The following is a 15,320-nucleotide window of genomic DNA, read 5'->3' on the forward strand; positions in this document are numbered from 1 at the left end:
TCACTCTTTTGTAGCAAAGAGACTCTTCACCCGCTCCTGGATCTGCTTGGTTCTGATCCCATAAATGACTGGGTTGAGGGCAGGGGGGATGACTACATAGAGATTAGCCAGGAGGATATGGATATACTGGGGGATGTGATGACCAAAACGATGAGTGAGGAAGGAGAAAAGAGCTGGGCCAAAGAAGGCTAAGATGACACAGATATGGGAACTGCAGGTGTTGAGAGCCTTCAGGCGCGCATCTTGGGAAGGGAGGCGGAAGACAGTGCATAAAATTTTAGCATAGGAGATGATGATTAGAAGCACATCCAGGAACAAGATAGAAATATTCCCTAGACCAAAACAGACATTGGCATGGATGCTGGCACAAGCCAGACGTGCCACTCCCATGTGCTCACAGTAGGTATGAGGGATGATTCTATGCCCACAGTAAGGCAGCCTCAGGAGGAGAAAAACGATAGGTGCAATCATGCACAAGCTTCGCAGAACCACGGCCACAGCAATCACCCCAATGATTCTGTTGGTGAGGATTGCGGTGTACCTGAGAGGGTTACAAATAGCCACATAACGATCAAAGCCCATAGCCAGAAGTACAATGCTCTCCATGACAGTGAAAAAGTGCACAAAAAACACTTGAGCAACACAGCACCCAAAACACAGCTCCTGAAGGTTGAACCAGAAGATGCCCAGCATCTTGGGGATGGTAGTGGTAGAGAGACTCAGGTCGATCACGGACAGCATGGCCAGGAAGTAGAACATGGGTTGGTGGAGTCTAGGATCAGTCCAGATCACAAACAGAATGACAAGGTTTCCCACAAGGGCAGTCAGGTACACGACACAGAAAGGAAAACCAAGCCAGACCTGTGCAGCCTCCAATCCTGGAATTCCCAAGAGCAGGAATGAGGAAGGGTGAGTCTCAGAGGCATTGGGTGAAGACATTCTCCGGCAGGCTGAGGGCAGTCATGGCTTTAAAGATTGCTACCAGTTCCCATTGGGCAGTGCCTCCAGACTTCATTGAACTCTACAAAATTCAAAACAATAAAAGGCCACGAACAGAGGATTGATAATGGGAATATGTTTCTCTAAAGGCCGTTGATTACTTTTCTTTCCTTTGACTCTTCATAAATAGTCCAGTGACACTCCTTATTTGTACTGGAAATGGGAGAGGATGAGCACCATACCTCTTCTAAAATTATGGGTTCAGAGTAGAAAATGTACTTACTCCCCTCTTATTCAAGAAAAGAACATTATAAAGGATAAGAAAACTGATGATAATGATCACTACCACAATATATCACCTATGATTAATTTGACATATGCTATTTTTCTTTGCATCTGACGTCATTTACGTGTATCATCTTGTTTAGTTCTCCCTATGATTCCCTGACACAAAATACTACCAATATCTGCTTCTATGGAAGAGAGAGCTTTCGATAAATTTATTGAATTCCCATTTGTTTGGAAGTTAATAAGCAGAAGAGTCCAAGATTTGGAAACAGTTTGAAACTAGGCTATGTGACACTGATTTGGATCTGTCTGTGCAATCCTTGCTAATGGAAGTAGTGATAGAATGATAAGGCCTGAGGAGAGTAAAAGGATCTAGAATAGAGAAAACTTCCTCACAGGAGATTAAGTCTATAAGATTCACACTATGGGGTTTTGAGACTTTCTATGAAGCTGTGTTAGTGTACCTATTTCCAAAAAAGTAGAAAAAGAAAGAGTGGAACAAAACAAAACACGCATTCGCACCCAAGTATTAAGTAAATATTGCTGAGTGTGGTAGCTCATGCTGGTAATCCACAAAATTTAGGAGGCTGAGGCAGGAGGAACACAAGTTGAAGGCCAACCTGAGCAACTTAGTGAAGCCCTGTTTCAGAATCAACAATAAGAAAGGCTGGATTGTAGCTCAGTGGTAGAGCAATCCTGGGTTCAATCCCCAGTACTGTTGAGAAAGAGAGGAACATGGTAGGAGAGGAGGGTGAGTGGAGGAGGGCATTATTTTATGCATGTTGTTGCATATATCGAGGTTAACTGATACCACATGATCAAAAGCCTCCACCCCAAATCCTACTCTTGGTCTTTCTGGCATGGCCAGCCCCTATCCTAAGACTTGGTATTTCCAATCCCCACTTAAAAAAAGACACTCCTACCAGGTGTGGTGTAGATTACAGCTCAGGAGCCACCAGTAAAGGTCAGAACTCTCTTGGGGCAAAGCCAAATTCTTTATTATACATTTGCATATTTGGTTACAAAGCTATCATTTTTCATTGCTGTCTCTAATCATTTTACCTCATGCCTTATGTGGGGCCCCTGGACTCAGTCATAAATTTAGATCTCCCAATAATCAATTTTGGGTTCAGTCTAATCCCTTTGAAGTGTGAAGAGATACCAGCAGTTGATCACCAGGTTGCACCCTTTTCTTTAGCAGGGTGTGTGTCATCTAACTGCAAAGACTTCAAGTTCATCACTTTAGCTTTTTCTTACTATGTTTTTAAAAAATCAATTCGTGTATTATTCATTCTATGTCCATAAAGGCAATATGTGCAGAAAGAATGAGCAAAACACTGGTTATTTATATGTGACACCAAGGCATGGGATAGAGTCTTAATTCCATTCTTAGCCTTCTGACTTTAGATAAGTTACATCACCTTCTGAATTCTGGTTTCATATATAAGTTAGCATAGTACTATCTACCATAGTATTGGGTGGGGTAAATGAGGTCATACATGTTTGAAATATTGTGGGTGCCCCGCAAGGATATTTTTCCCTTACTTCTTCCCAACTTATTCTTCCCTCTCTCTTCCTAGATCACAAATATGATATGTGACATTTCACTTCCTAACCCAGTATGCTCAACTCAATTTTTGTGAGTCCAAATTCCAAGTCTAAACATATACTGCAAACACTTACCGAGATTTCCTCCTCTGTCTCAGGGAGTCATGTAACAACTGTGCCTTCAGTTCATGTATATATATGTTTGGAAAAAAATCATCAGTTACCTTCAAAGTGGTAGTAAAGTTGGGGTAGGGGGTTAGTAATGAAGTCTCTAGGTGCCAGAGAATCTCCTGTTCAAGTGAATAGTAATTCCCCCTTGTCATTACATCAGCTAAAGAGAACCTTTAGGGAAATCTCTGAAGATTCTGACTCTGACTCAGTCAGTTGTCAGTTCTTGTTATTGCACATAATATTTATGACAAGACCCATTTTATCTTTTGCTCTCCTTTCTGAACTTTCTGTCAGTTTATGAACTACTTGGAATAATCCTTTGGGAACTGTTGGATATTCATATAATCAGTAACTATTTTCTGTTTATTTTCACAAAAGGCATATGATATACAATTTACTATTTAAGAATTTACAATTTAGTGAATTTTTTTTCATTTTACAATTATCACTGCTATTTAGTTCCAAAAGCTTTATTACTCTAAGACTAAATGCTATATCCATTAAGCAGTCATTACCTTTCTTCCTTCCTATCATCTTCTGAGAACCACTACTTCTGAATTCTGCTCCTGTGAATTTTCTGGTTTAGCTTATTGTGGGTGGTTTATGTAAATGGAGTCATGTAATATGTAGCCTTTTGTGTGTGTCTTCTTTCACTTTGCCTAATAGTTTCAGATTGCATACATATTTTAGTATGAAGCAATATTTTTCCCTTTTAATGTCTAGGTAGTATTCATTGTGTGGCTATATCATATTCTATTTATACATTCATCAGTGGATGTATATTGGGGTTGTCTCCAAATTTTGGCTATAATAAATAGTGTTTCTATAAATATTTTTTGCACAAGTTTTTTTTGAACACCTGTTTCTAAATCTTTTGCATATATACACAAAAGTGGAATTTGGGGTCTTATAATTCTGCTTGGCTTTCTGAGGAAACACCACATTGTTTTCTATAATGACTGCAAAGTTTACATTCTCACAATGTGTGAGGGCTTTACTTCTCACATCCTCTCTAAGGTTTGTTATTTTCCAGATTTTAAAATCACAGCAATCCTAATGGTTTCCAGTGGTATGTCACCGTGTTTCAGATGTGCATTTCCCTAATGACTAATGATAATGGGCATCTTTTAAAGGGCACTTGGACATTTTTACATCTTCTTTAAAGAAATGCATATTGAAGACATTTGTTCCGTATTTGATTGTTTATTTTAGCATTGCTAAAGTTGTTTATTTTACATTCCTGAATTGTAAGAATTCTTTATATATTCTACTGTTAGATTTTATAAGATATATGACTTTTCAATAATTTAGCTTATTCTATTGATTTTATTTTCACTCTTTTGGTAGCATTATCTGTTTGATCTTGATGAAATGCAACTTATTTATTTAATTGCTTCATTTCTATAGTCCTGCTTAAGAAGCCAAATCTGGGGTCAAGAAGATTTATTACTATAATTTGTCCTAAGAGTTTTATTATTATATTATGTTTAGGTTTTGATCTAATTTAATTTTTGCATATAGTGTGGGATATCCAGTTGTTTTTGTATCATTTGTTGAAGAGATTATTATTTCTTCCAGGGAATGATTATGGAAGCATTGTTATAAATAAATGAGTTCATTTCTCAATTAACAATTTTATTCCATTCTTTTATGTATCTGTTTCTGTACTGACACCACACTTTTAAACTTAATTTTAGTTTACTTATTTTTTTTTTGTTATACAAAACATTAGGATTCATTTTGACATAATCATAAAAGCCTGGACTATAATTTGTGCTAATTTAGTCCCCAGTACTTTTCCTTTTTCCTCCGTTCCTCTTTCCCCTGTTCTCTTCCCTCTATTGATCTTCCTGCTATTTACTTATATATTTTTTTAATTGGTGCCTTGTGGATATACTTGATGGTGAGATTCATTGTAGTATACTTGTGTATGTACATAGAAAGTTAGGTCAGATTCATTCCACTGTTCTTCCCTTATCACATCCCTCCTACTTCCCCCTCAATTTCCTTTTTTTACTCCACTGATCTCCCTTCTATTTTGATTGGATGATCCTTTTTTATTTTCTATTTCGTTTCCTCTCTCTATCTCTTCTCTCTTCTTATTTTATACTAGCCTCTGCATGCCAGAGAAAATATTCTACTTTTGATTGTTTTGTGACAGGCTTATGTCACTTAGTATCAAAATCTCCAGTTCCATACATTTACCAGTAAATGTCATAATTTCATTCTTCTTTATGGCTGAGTAATACTCCATTGTGTATATATACATACTGCATTCTCTTTATCCACTCATCTGTTGAAGGGCACCTTGGTTGTTCCCACAGCTTTTTTGAGTGCTGCAGTTTGGAGGATGTTTCAAAACTGTGATTCCTATAAAATTGTTTTTAGTTTTCAGATTATTTTAGCTGTTCAACGGCTTTGCTGTTTAATATAAATTTTAGGACCAACTTTCCCATTTCTGCAAAAATAAAAAATAAAACAACTTTGATATTTGAGGAACGATTGTACATTTTATATAGAATCCCTTTGGGTAGAATTGACATATTAACAGTATTATCTCCTGATGAATGAATACAAAATGTCTTTCCAGTGATGTTTTGTAGTTTTCAGTGTACAAGTTTTACACTTTCTTGGTTAAACTTGTTTTTAATTGTTTTACAATGTTTGATGTCATTGTACTTGGAAATGTTTTCTTAATTTCAGTTTTGAAATTTTCATTACTAGTGTATAGAAATACAACTGATTTCTTCATGTTAATATTGTATTGTATAACTTTCTTGAATTTTTAAATTAATTAACTTGAATATATTTTTTATAATTTTCTTCTTTGGGGGGAGGGGAATACCAGGGACAGAACTAAGGGGCTCTCAACCACTGAACCACATACTCAGCCCAATTTTGTATTTTATTAGAGACAAGGTTTCACTAAGTTGCTTAGCACCTTTCTTTTGCTGAGGCTGGCTTTGAACTCGTGATCCTCCTGTCTCAGCTTCTTGAGCTGCTGGGATTACAGGTGTGTGCCACAGAGCCTGGCTCTAATTTTCTAATTCTAAGATTATGCTACCTGCAAATAGAGACAGTTTATTCCTTTCTTTACAATTTGAATGACTCATTTCTTTTTCTTGTCTAATTTGTCTGGCTAGAAATTTCAGTACAGCTGGGTGCAGTGGTCCATGCCTGTAATCCTAGTGCTTGGGAGGCTGAGGCAGGAGGATTGCCAGTTTAAAGTTAGCCTCAGCATTTTAAAGAGGCACCAAGCAACTTAGCAAGACCCTGTCTCAAAATAAAATATTAAAAGGGCTGGAGATATGGCTCAGTGGTTAAATGCCCCTGGGTGCAATCCCTGGTGAAAGAAAGAAAGAAAGAAAGAAAGAAAGAAAGAAAGAAAGAAAGAAAGAAAGAAAGAAAGAAAGAAAGAAAGAAAATTCTAGTACAATGTTAAATAGCAGTGGAGAAACAAGTATATTTGTATTCTTTCTGAACTTAGGGGAAAGTTTACTTTTCCCCTTGAGTATTCTCCATTTAGTATAATGTGATCTTTGAGTTTTTCATAACCTTTATATGAGGAACTTTTCTTAGATTCTGATTTTGTTGAGTATTTTTATCATGAAAAGATGTTGAATTTTGTCAAATGCTTTTTCTGCATCAACTGAGATAATAATTTTTCCTTTATTCTATCAACATGGTTTATAGTGTTGATTGATTTTTTCTTTGTTGATTTCTTCTTGTATTTCTGCTTGATAATTGTGTATAATCCTAAAATATGCAGTTGGTTTGGTTTGCTAAGGTTTCTTGAGGAGTTTGCATCAATATTCATAAGAAGTATTGTCATTTTGTTATTAAAAGTATATGGACATTCAAAAAAGTAACAATAAATCCACTAAGTTTGCATCTGTATCTCTGTGTGTGCATGTCTGTGTATGTGTGTGTGTGTGTGTGTGTGTGTGAGAGAGAGAGAGAGAGAGAGAGAGAGAGAGAGAGAGAGAATGATTTTGAAGAAGACAACTAAATGAAAAGATATACTATGTGATACTATGTACATGAATTGGAAGCCTTATATTTTTAAAATGTCCACACTTCCCCAAGTTATCTACAGAATCAATGCACACCCTTTCAATTTTTCAATGTCATTTTCACAGAAATAAAAACAATATTAAAAAATTGCATGGATTGAAGAAAGATCCCAAACAACCAAAATAATCTTGAGCAAAACCAAACAAAACAAAACAAGACAACCCCTGTAAACAAAACAAAACATAACAAAAAGCCATGGGCAAATTACTACCTGATTTCAAAATATGCTACAAAGTGAAATAAATAAAACAGCATGTTACCAGTATAAACAGAGACATATAGACCACGGAGATAGAATGGGGAGCCTGCAGAGAAATGTATATATGTACAGTCAATTTATCTTCAGGAAAGTTTCCAAGAACACATAGTGGAGAGAGGACAATCTAATTTATGGTGTTGGGAAAACTGAATCTTCACATGCAGAAGATCAAAATTGGAGCTGTGCCTAATGTCTTTTAAAAAATTTGACTCAAAGTGGATTTAAGACTTTAACAAACGACTCGAAACTATAAAAATCCTAAAAGAAAACAGAGAAGATGTTTCTTGACATTAATTGTGCAGTTTTTTTTGTATATGATCTCAAAATCTTGGCAACAAAAGCAAAAACAAAAAACAAGGAATTGCATCAAAGAAAACTTCTGTGCAGCAAAGGAAATAATCAACAGAATGAAGGTACAACCTTTGCCATGGGAGAAAGTATTTGTAAACCAAACATCTTATAAGGGGTGAAGGTACAAAATATATAAGTAATTCAACTCTGTACCAAGAAATCAGACAACTTGCTTAAAAATAGACAAGGACCTGAATAGGCATTTCTCAAAAGGAAAATGTAGGTTAACAATCAGTAAGTGAAAAAAAATTATCATTAATCATCAGGATAATGCAGATTAAAACAAAAATGAGATAGTACCTCACACTTGATGGAGTAGCTGTTATCAAAAAGAAAAAAAAAATATGAGTGTTAGGTAGCATGTGGGGAAAAAAACTCTTCTACACTGTTGGTGGGAATACAAATTCATACAGCTGTTTTGAAAAGCATGGGGGGGTTCCTCAAAAATTAAAATGGAAGTACCACATATAATTAATCTAGCAATCTTATTTTAGAATAAGACAAATATACCTTTTCGCTCATGCTCACTGCAAAGTCAAATTAGCCAAGACATGGAATCAACCTAACTTGACTGTCCATGGATGGATGAATGGGTAAAGATGGGTTCTTTATATTCAATAGAATATTATTCTATCTTAGAAAAGAAGAAAATCATTCATGACAACATAGATGAGCATGAAGAAAATCATTCCAAGTAAAATAAGTCAATCACAGAAAGGTATGCTTGATCTTGTATGCATAAAAATGTCTTTTTCATAGAAGCAGAGAGTAGAACAACAGTTGCTAGAAGCTGTAGGATGATGATGAGGAAATAATGTTCAAAGATCATGAAGTTTCAGTTAGACAGTATAAATAAGTTCTGGAGATCTGTTTTACAGCATGGTTACTAATGTGGCATATGTGAAAATCCTTGAGAGTAGGTCTTACAGGTGACAGGTTAATTAGCTTGATTCAATTATTTTGCAATGTATACATACATCAAAGCATCCCTGGGACACTATTTCTATATGAAATACCCAAATTTTAAACTGATAAAAGTAAGACAAAATAAATGACTTTAATCAAAATTTTTCATAGCAACCTCTTATTATCCTTTATAATGTTCGATGATGTTGCTAATTTTTGTCTCATTTTTTAAAAACATCACTAATCACTATTGCTAAAGCTTTTTAATATCAATAGTCTTTCAGAAAAACCACTCTTTCTTTCTTTATTGAGCTGTTTTGTATTGTACTTCACTAGTTTATTCTCTGTTGTTCAATCCCTTCTACTTTTGTCGTGTTTGATTTTGCCATTTTTGTTTACTTACAATTCCAGCATTTCTTCTTGCCATCTGTATGCATTTAAAGGACACTCTTTACTCTTTGTGCACTGTGCACATCATTCCGTGCACATCACACTGGTTTTTATGGAACAAATGCTTTTTCAATATCTAATGGGTAAATGTCTGCTGTCAGTGAGATATAGGGAGAAATACCAGGCTTTATTATTATAGAAATCAGATCACCATATCAGAAAGAGGTAAGTGGTTAATCTATGCAAAAGAAATCATAAGAGAGTAAAAAAAGTCTTTGACTGGACATTGTACATTGAGTTGTGAGAGAAAGTGGCCTAGTAGATATCACTTAGGAAATTCGAAGACTAAAATATGTACTCCAGTGAATGTAGACGCCTCTCTTTTGAATTTATCTGAATTAATTTATAACTTTATAAAGAATTAATTAAATGAACACTTAATTGCAGACACTCATAGCAACTGAGGATAAACTCTTGAAAAGCATAAATATTGTATCTTTTTCATAAAGCTAATGTTTTAGTTGGAATATGTAAAAATTTTAAGAATATATAATTTCTGATAGTGAAAATGTTTTAAATAAACTAAAGCAGGCAATGTAACAGATAGACAGAGTTGGTAGGAAGGTGAGTTTTGCTGAGTGCTCAGGGAAGACTGTGAGGAGACCTCTGAGTAGATACTGCATGAAGCAAGGCCCCTGAGCACCTTAGAGAAGCGTGCTCCAGGGTCACACAGAATCCATGAACAAAGAATGCTCTTAGAATATCTGAAGTTTCATGTGCCTAAAGTGGAGAGGACAGAATGAGTCCTAGGTGATGTCTATGTAAACAACATCAAAGAACATGTGGGCCATCTTAAGGGATTTTGATTGAATAATTCAGAAAATATAGGGGGAAAATGAAGGGAAAGGAATGAATAGATGACCAGAGACCAAATCAACAACAACAACAAAAAAACATATCAAAGAAGTTTTAAATGGAAAATTAAATATTCTATTAGAACTAGAGACAATGGGGGCACGTAAGATGGGGGTTAGGGCGTGGGAGAGAGAGAGTGAGAGAGAGAAAACCAAGGATTGGATAGGAAGATGAGGACAAATATCCAACTGTTTCCCAGGAGCTTAGTGATTTGATTTGGAAATGAGGAATCAAACATATCCTATCCATATTGATAGAGGAATTGAAAGCAAAAGAACAGTAACAAACTCTTGCTTTTTTGTTTCAGTATAAGTAGAAAGAGATTGAGCAGAAATCTCCAGAGTTTATTAACTGAACTCTATCAAGTTCCCCAAAGTACTCTGCTGCCCATCTCAGGGGAAGCAGGGCTACAAGAAAAACATAAATATCATCTATTCAGCATGTTAAGTGGTGTTCCCCAAGAATACGGCAAGGGTTGTTTCTTAGCAATTTGGAGATCAAGGTAAGTTATATCATGATTAGACTGTGAAAAATAGCAAAAAGAATGGAGAAAGCTTCAGCTAAGCTACTAGGGAAAGAAGAGGAAAGGTGGAAGTATAAAAATAAGATAAAGAGGGAATGAAAATCCACACTCACACTTATACCTAGGCACCTAACCATACTTATATGTATGACCATGTAAAGTCAACATGTAAAACTAAAGGGAGAAACCTCATGAGGAAGGACTTGGGCCAATATATATTGCATCAATTTAACTATTGTTTCTGACTCTGTAAACATATGCACACAGAGAATAAACAAGAGCCAAGGACTAGATTTCTTTTCCAGATTTCTTTTCCCTGTACCTCCACATGCCCTCTCTCCTTCTTCTCTCTCTACCCCCTTCCTCTACTCTATTATTTTCCCTTCCATTTTCATGAGAATCCTCTCGCCTATTTTTTCTCTCTCTCTTCTTACATTCTGCTTATGAAAGAAAACATTTGACCCTTGACTTTCTAAGTCTGGCTTATTTAACTTAGCATAATGTCCAGTTCCATCCACTTTCCAGCTAAAGTCATAATTTTATTCTTCTTTATGGTTGAATAAACTCCATTGTGTGTATATATCACATTTTATTTTTCTATTCATCTGCTGACGGTCATCTAAGCTGTGTGAATATTCTGCAATGAATCACATGCATAATATCTATTATTATAATGCACTAAGTGAAATAACAACTGAAGGGAGACAAGTGAAGCAGAGCAAGCAGATTTGGGAAGGGAAGACGGGAGGGAAAGGAAAGGTAATGGTGAATGAGATTGGTCAAATTATATGCATGTGTCAATATGGCAAAATGAATCCCACTATTATGTGAAATTACAATGCACCAAGAAAATAAAGAGTCAAGGACTGTTCCAAGAACTGTACCAGGTATAACAAAGATGATCCAAAACATGTTTTTAAAGCAATGAAAACAAATATTTAGCTCTGAGGAATAGACTGTTGTGACATAGGACCCAGGGCTAGACAATAAGCATCTCAGAAAGAGGGAGAATTTGTCTGATTGCAGGATGTCCATGAGTCTGCAAGATGAGTGATGGTGAGAAAGAAGGTGGCATTAGCTCTTCTCTTTATGCTATCAGCTCTAGGACATGTGGATGTCTGGAAACCAGGGGAAATTAGTGGCCTAAGAAGGTGATACATTCACAGAATGGTGATAGACAACTGGATAGAATCCCACATGGAACTCTAGAGTGAGTGAGTGAATCAAATAATAGGCTTGGGCCATGTTTTATTTGAACCTAGGACAGATCAGAGAATATACGAATATATGTTGAAATAATACATCAGTTATCCTACTCCTGGGTATTTCTCCTAAAGAATTAAAGTTGTCCATGCTACAGTGACACATACATACCCATGTTTATAGCAGCATACTCCATAATAGCCAAACTATGGAATCAGCCATCATTAAATGAGTGGATAAAGAAGATATGATATACATGCACAATGGACATAAAATGAAATTTTTTCATTTGCAGGAAAATTAGTGGAACTTGAGAGCATTATGTTAAACAAAATAAGTCAGACTCAGAAGGTCAAGCATCATGTATTTTATCTCATGTGGAAGATAGAGAAGAAAATAGAAAAGAAAGGTGGTGGAGGGTCTCAGAAAAATCCGAGGAAGATCTGTATAGTAGAGGAAAAGGAGCTGGGGGAGAGAGGAAGAGGTGGGAAGGGAAAATACGGGGGAATAAATTGGTCAAATTACATTGTTATATTGTGTGCATGTATGAATATGTAATGACAAATTTCACCATTATGTACAACTATAATACTCAAACAAAATAGAGGGAAAAATCAGTATACATTTGTAGGATGGTTAAATGATCAGTTGCTTTGATAAATGTTTATAGACTTTGAAAGTATGTTGTTCCAGAGAAGATGGAAGGACCAATTTTTAAACTCTCCTGAAAATCCTCAGAGATAAGTAGGACAAGTTTTCATGGGATTTACTCATATTTTATTTTCTCAGTTTCAGCTCTAGGGAGCCCTTGAGAGTGACCAAGACACCAGTGAGTTGATTCTGGTCATCAGTCTATGAAATCTCTGGATAAGGTCATTGAGAGGCTGAAAGATTCCTTTTTATGTCCTGAAGGGACACTGTACTTGTTTGCCCACTTTGTCCCACCTCTAAACTTAACAACCTCTCTGCGTTTTTCTACTGTATATCTTTCAGCATATTTTTAAAAATTTATACTACTACACAGTGGTGCTCCTTGAGGGTATGTGACCAGTTTTATTCAAATTGCTGGATCAATGCTGATACTCAGAGAGCTTCTGACATATTTGATGGAATAAATCATGAAAGATACTTCTCCATCCCCTACCTTGTGTATTCTTAACTAATGAAAACAGAAGAATTATAATCTTATCTCTTGTAGTTTCACATTATAAAATTGAAGACTTATCTTCTCCCTCCTTAGCACTAGTAAGCCCAAGTCCCTCCACACCACCCTGCTCTCTCTCTCTCTCTCTCTCTCTCTCTCTCTCTCTCTCTCTCTCTCTCTCTCTCTCTCTCATACACACACCCCCCCACACACACACACACTCTCTCTCTCTTCCTAACAGAATTTCCAAAATTTTTAGGTTATGCATCATTTTGGTTAATCTACATATACTTCAAATGGACACTTTTAGCAAGGATTTGTTCTGTAATAGATTTAAAGTTGGATGTACTGAAATTCATATTTTTGATAGGTGTTTTGACTTCTCCTAACATTTGTGTATTCTTAAATTGAATCAAATCTTTCTGTGTAATTGTACACATCACATTAAATCACTTGCACGTTATTAGGACAACTAGGTTTCCTCAGATAAGTTCACTGGAAAGAACATATTCCTTTCTTCAATTTTTTAATTTACTGTATGTGCAGAATTTATTATAATACAGACATTTATAATGACATAAGAGCTGTGATAGAATCTATGCAGGAAAACAACCTGTAGGTTTTTACAGAGCTGCTTCTTCCTCAAGAATAGAAGGCTGAGATATATTTGGAAATAGTATAGCTCAAATATTTAGTCTTCCTTCCAACAACTGGCCTTTATTTGGTCAGTTTCTTTATGAGATGTATTTCAAACACTGACTAAATGATAGATTTTTTATTTATTAAAATAACTTAATTCATATTTCATCCTAATTGCAAAATACTCTTTGCCACACATTTCTTTCTCCTTGTCTTTGTCTGTTTTCTAAATCTAATGAGTACTATTTTTCAAAAACAAGTTATTATGAGAAAGGAATTATTTATTTTCTGAAACATCACATTGAAATTACCTGAAATTCTGTCTCTTTTTAATCAATTTGTATGTTTCTAAAAATCTTAAGTGAGAACTTCCATGTGAGATAAGAAATACCAAGAGAAATAGCAAGCATATTAAACAAAAATGTACCTATATAACACTACGAGGTGCACAGACCTGACACTTAATATTCCCCGTTAATTCTTGTTACACTCCAGAGTGTTCAGCAGGCGTCCCTCTGCCCTCTCCTCTTTAATCGGTCTTTGTCATCAGATAAAGCAACAGTAGAGTAGGGAAGATTCTATTACTTGTCCCATATAATTCTCATGAGACATAAGCAGAGACTGAGAATTATTTTATTTATAAATATGAATAAAGTAAGATTAAAATGTCATTTTACATTTGACTAGGTATCTAGACAAAGCAAGAAGTGGAGCAAGAATCACTAATGGAAAATCAGTAATTATCTCTGGCATACACAAAAGGCTATTTAAGACAGAAAAAAAATGTCTATGCCTAATGACACCCAATCCCATCCTTCTTCATTCCTACTGGTGGGCATCCCAGGACTAGAAGATGTGCACATCTGGATTGGACTACCCTTTTTCTTCGTGTATCTTGTTTCACTCTTGGGGAATGCTGCTGTCTTATTTGTGATCCAGACCGAGCACAGTCTTCATGAGCCCATGTACTACTTCTTGGCCATGTTGGATTCTGTTGACTTGGGCTTGTCTACAGCCACTATCCCTAAAATGCTGGGCATCTTCTGGTTCAATCTTGGGGAAATATCTTTTGGAGGCTGCCTTTCTCAGATGTTCTTCATCCACTTTTTCACTGTCATGGAGAGCATCGTGTTGGTGGCCATGGCCTTTGACTGCTACATTGCCATTTGCAAACCCCTTCGATACACCATGATCCTCACCACAAAAATCATCAGCATCATTGCAGGCATTGCTATCTTGAGAAGCCTGTACATGGTGGTTCCACTGTTATTTCTCCTCCTGAGGCTGCCCTTCTGTGGGCACCATATCATCCCTCATACCTACTGTGAGCACATGGGTATTGCCCGGCTGGCTTGTGCCAGCATCAAAGTCAACATTATGTTTGGTCTTAGCAACATCTGTCTCTTATTATTGGATGTGTTTCTTATTATTCTCTCCTATGCAAGGATTCTCTGTGCTGTCTTCTGCCTGCCTTCCTGGGAGGCCCGGTTCAAAGCTCTCAATACCTGTGGCTCCCACATTGGTGTTATCTTATCATTTTTTACACCAGCATTTTTTTCTTTCTTGACACATTGTTTTGGCCATAACATCCCCCAGTATATTCACATTTTCTTGGCCAACCTCTACGTGGTTGTTCCACCAGCCCTCAATCCTGTAATCTATGGGGTCAGAACCAAGCAGATTCGGGAACGAGTGATGAGGATTTTTCTCAAGATAGATCACTAGCCAATTGGAGGTTGGAGGGTTTGTTTTAGAATTTGTTTCCTCTATTATTAGAATTTATTTCCTCTATTATTCAAAGTAGAGTTATTTTACATATAATCCAGTAGAAGGAAGAAGATGGAGGAGAATGTTGTAATCGACCATGTTATTTGACTGTGAATTGAAGCTTTTTCCTTTGAGAGTAATAGTGAGAATATTGGAATTTATATAAAAATCTACTTTTACAAGTACTTTCATTAATATTGTTG

The 15,320-nt window shown here is 36.0% G+C and overlaps 2 protein-coding genes across 2 annotated transcripts; one reads left to right on the forward strand and one right to left on the reverse strand.

The window, feature by feature from the left end:
- On the reverse strand, positions 1-939 carry LOC144254438 (olfactory receptor 52E8-like). Its single transcript, XM_077797594.1, has one exon. The coding sequence runs from the start codon at positions 937-939 to the stop codon at positions 1-3; it is 939 nt and encodes a 312-aa protein (XP_077653720.1).
- Positions 940-14,133: 13,194 nt separating this feature from the next.
- Positions 14,134-15,075, forward strand: LOC144254439 (olfactory receptor 52E8). Its single transcript, XM_077797595.1, has one exon. It carries the CDS (start codon positions 14,134-14,136, stop codon positions 15,073-15,075), a length of 942 nt encoding a protein of 313 aa, XP_077653721.1.
- The last annotated feature ends 245 nt before the right edge of the window (positions 15,076-15,320 follow it).

The sequence above is a fragment of the Urocitellus parryii genome, chromosome 4 (assembly GCF_045843805.1).
Source record: "Urocitellus parryii isolate mUroPar1 chromosome 4, mUroPar1.hap1, whole genome shotgun sequence".
NCBI classification, from domain to species: domain Eukaryota; kingdom Metazoa; phylum Chordata; class Mammalia; order Rodentia; family Sciuridae; genus Urocitellus; species Urocitellus parryii.

Bases quoted from the DNA above. Each gene is read 5' to 3' on its own strand.
- LOC144254438 (XM_077797594.1), bottom strand. From the start codon at position 939: ATGTCTTCACCCAATGCCTCTGAGACTCACCCTTCCTCATTCCTGCTC.
- LOC144254439 (XM_077797595.1), top strand. From the start codon at position 14,134: ATGTCTATGCCTAATGACACCCAATCCCATCCTTCTTCATTCCTACTG.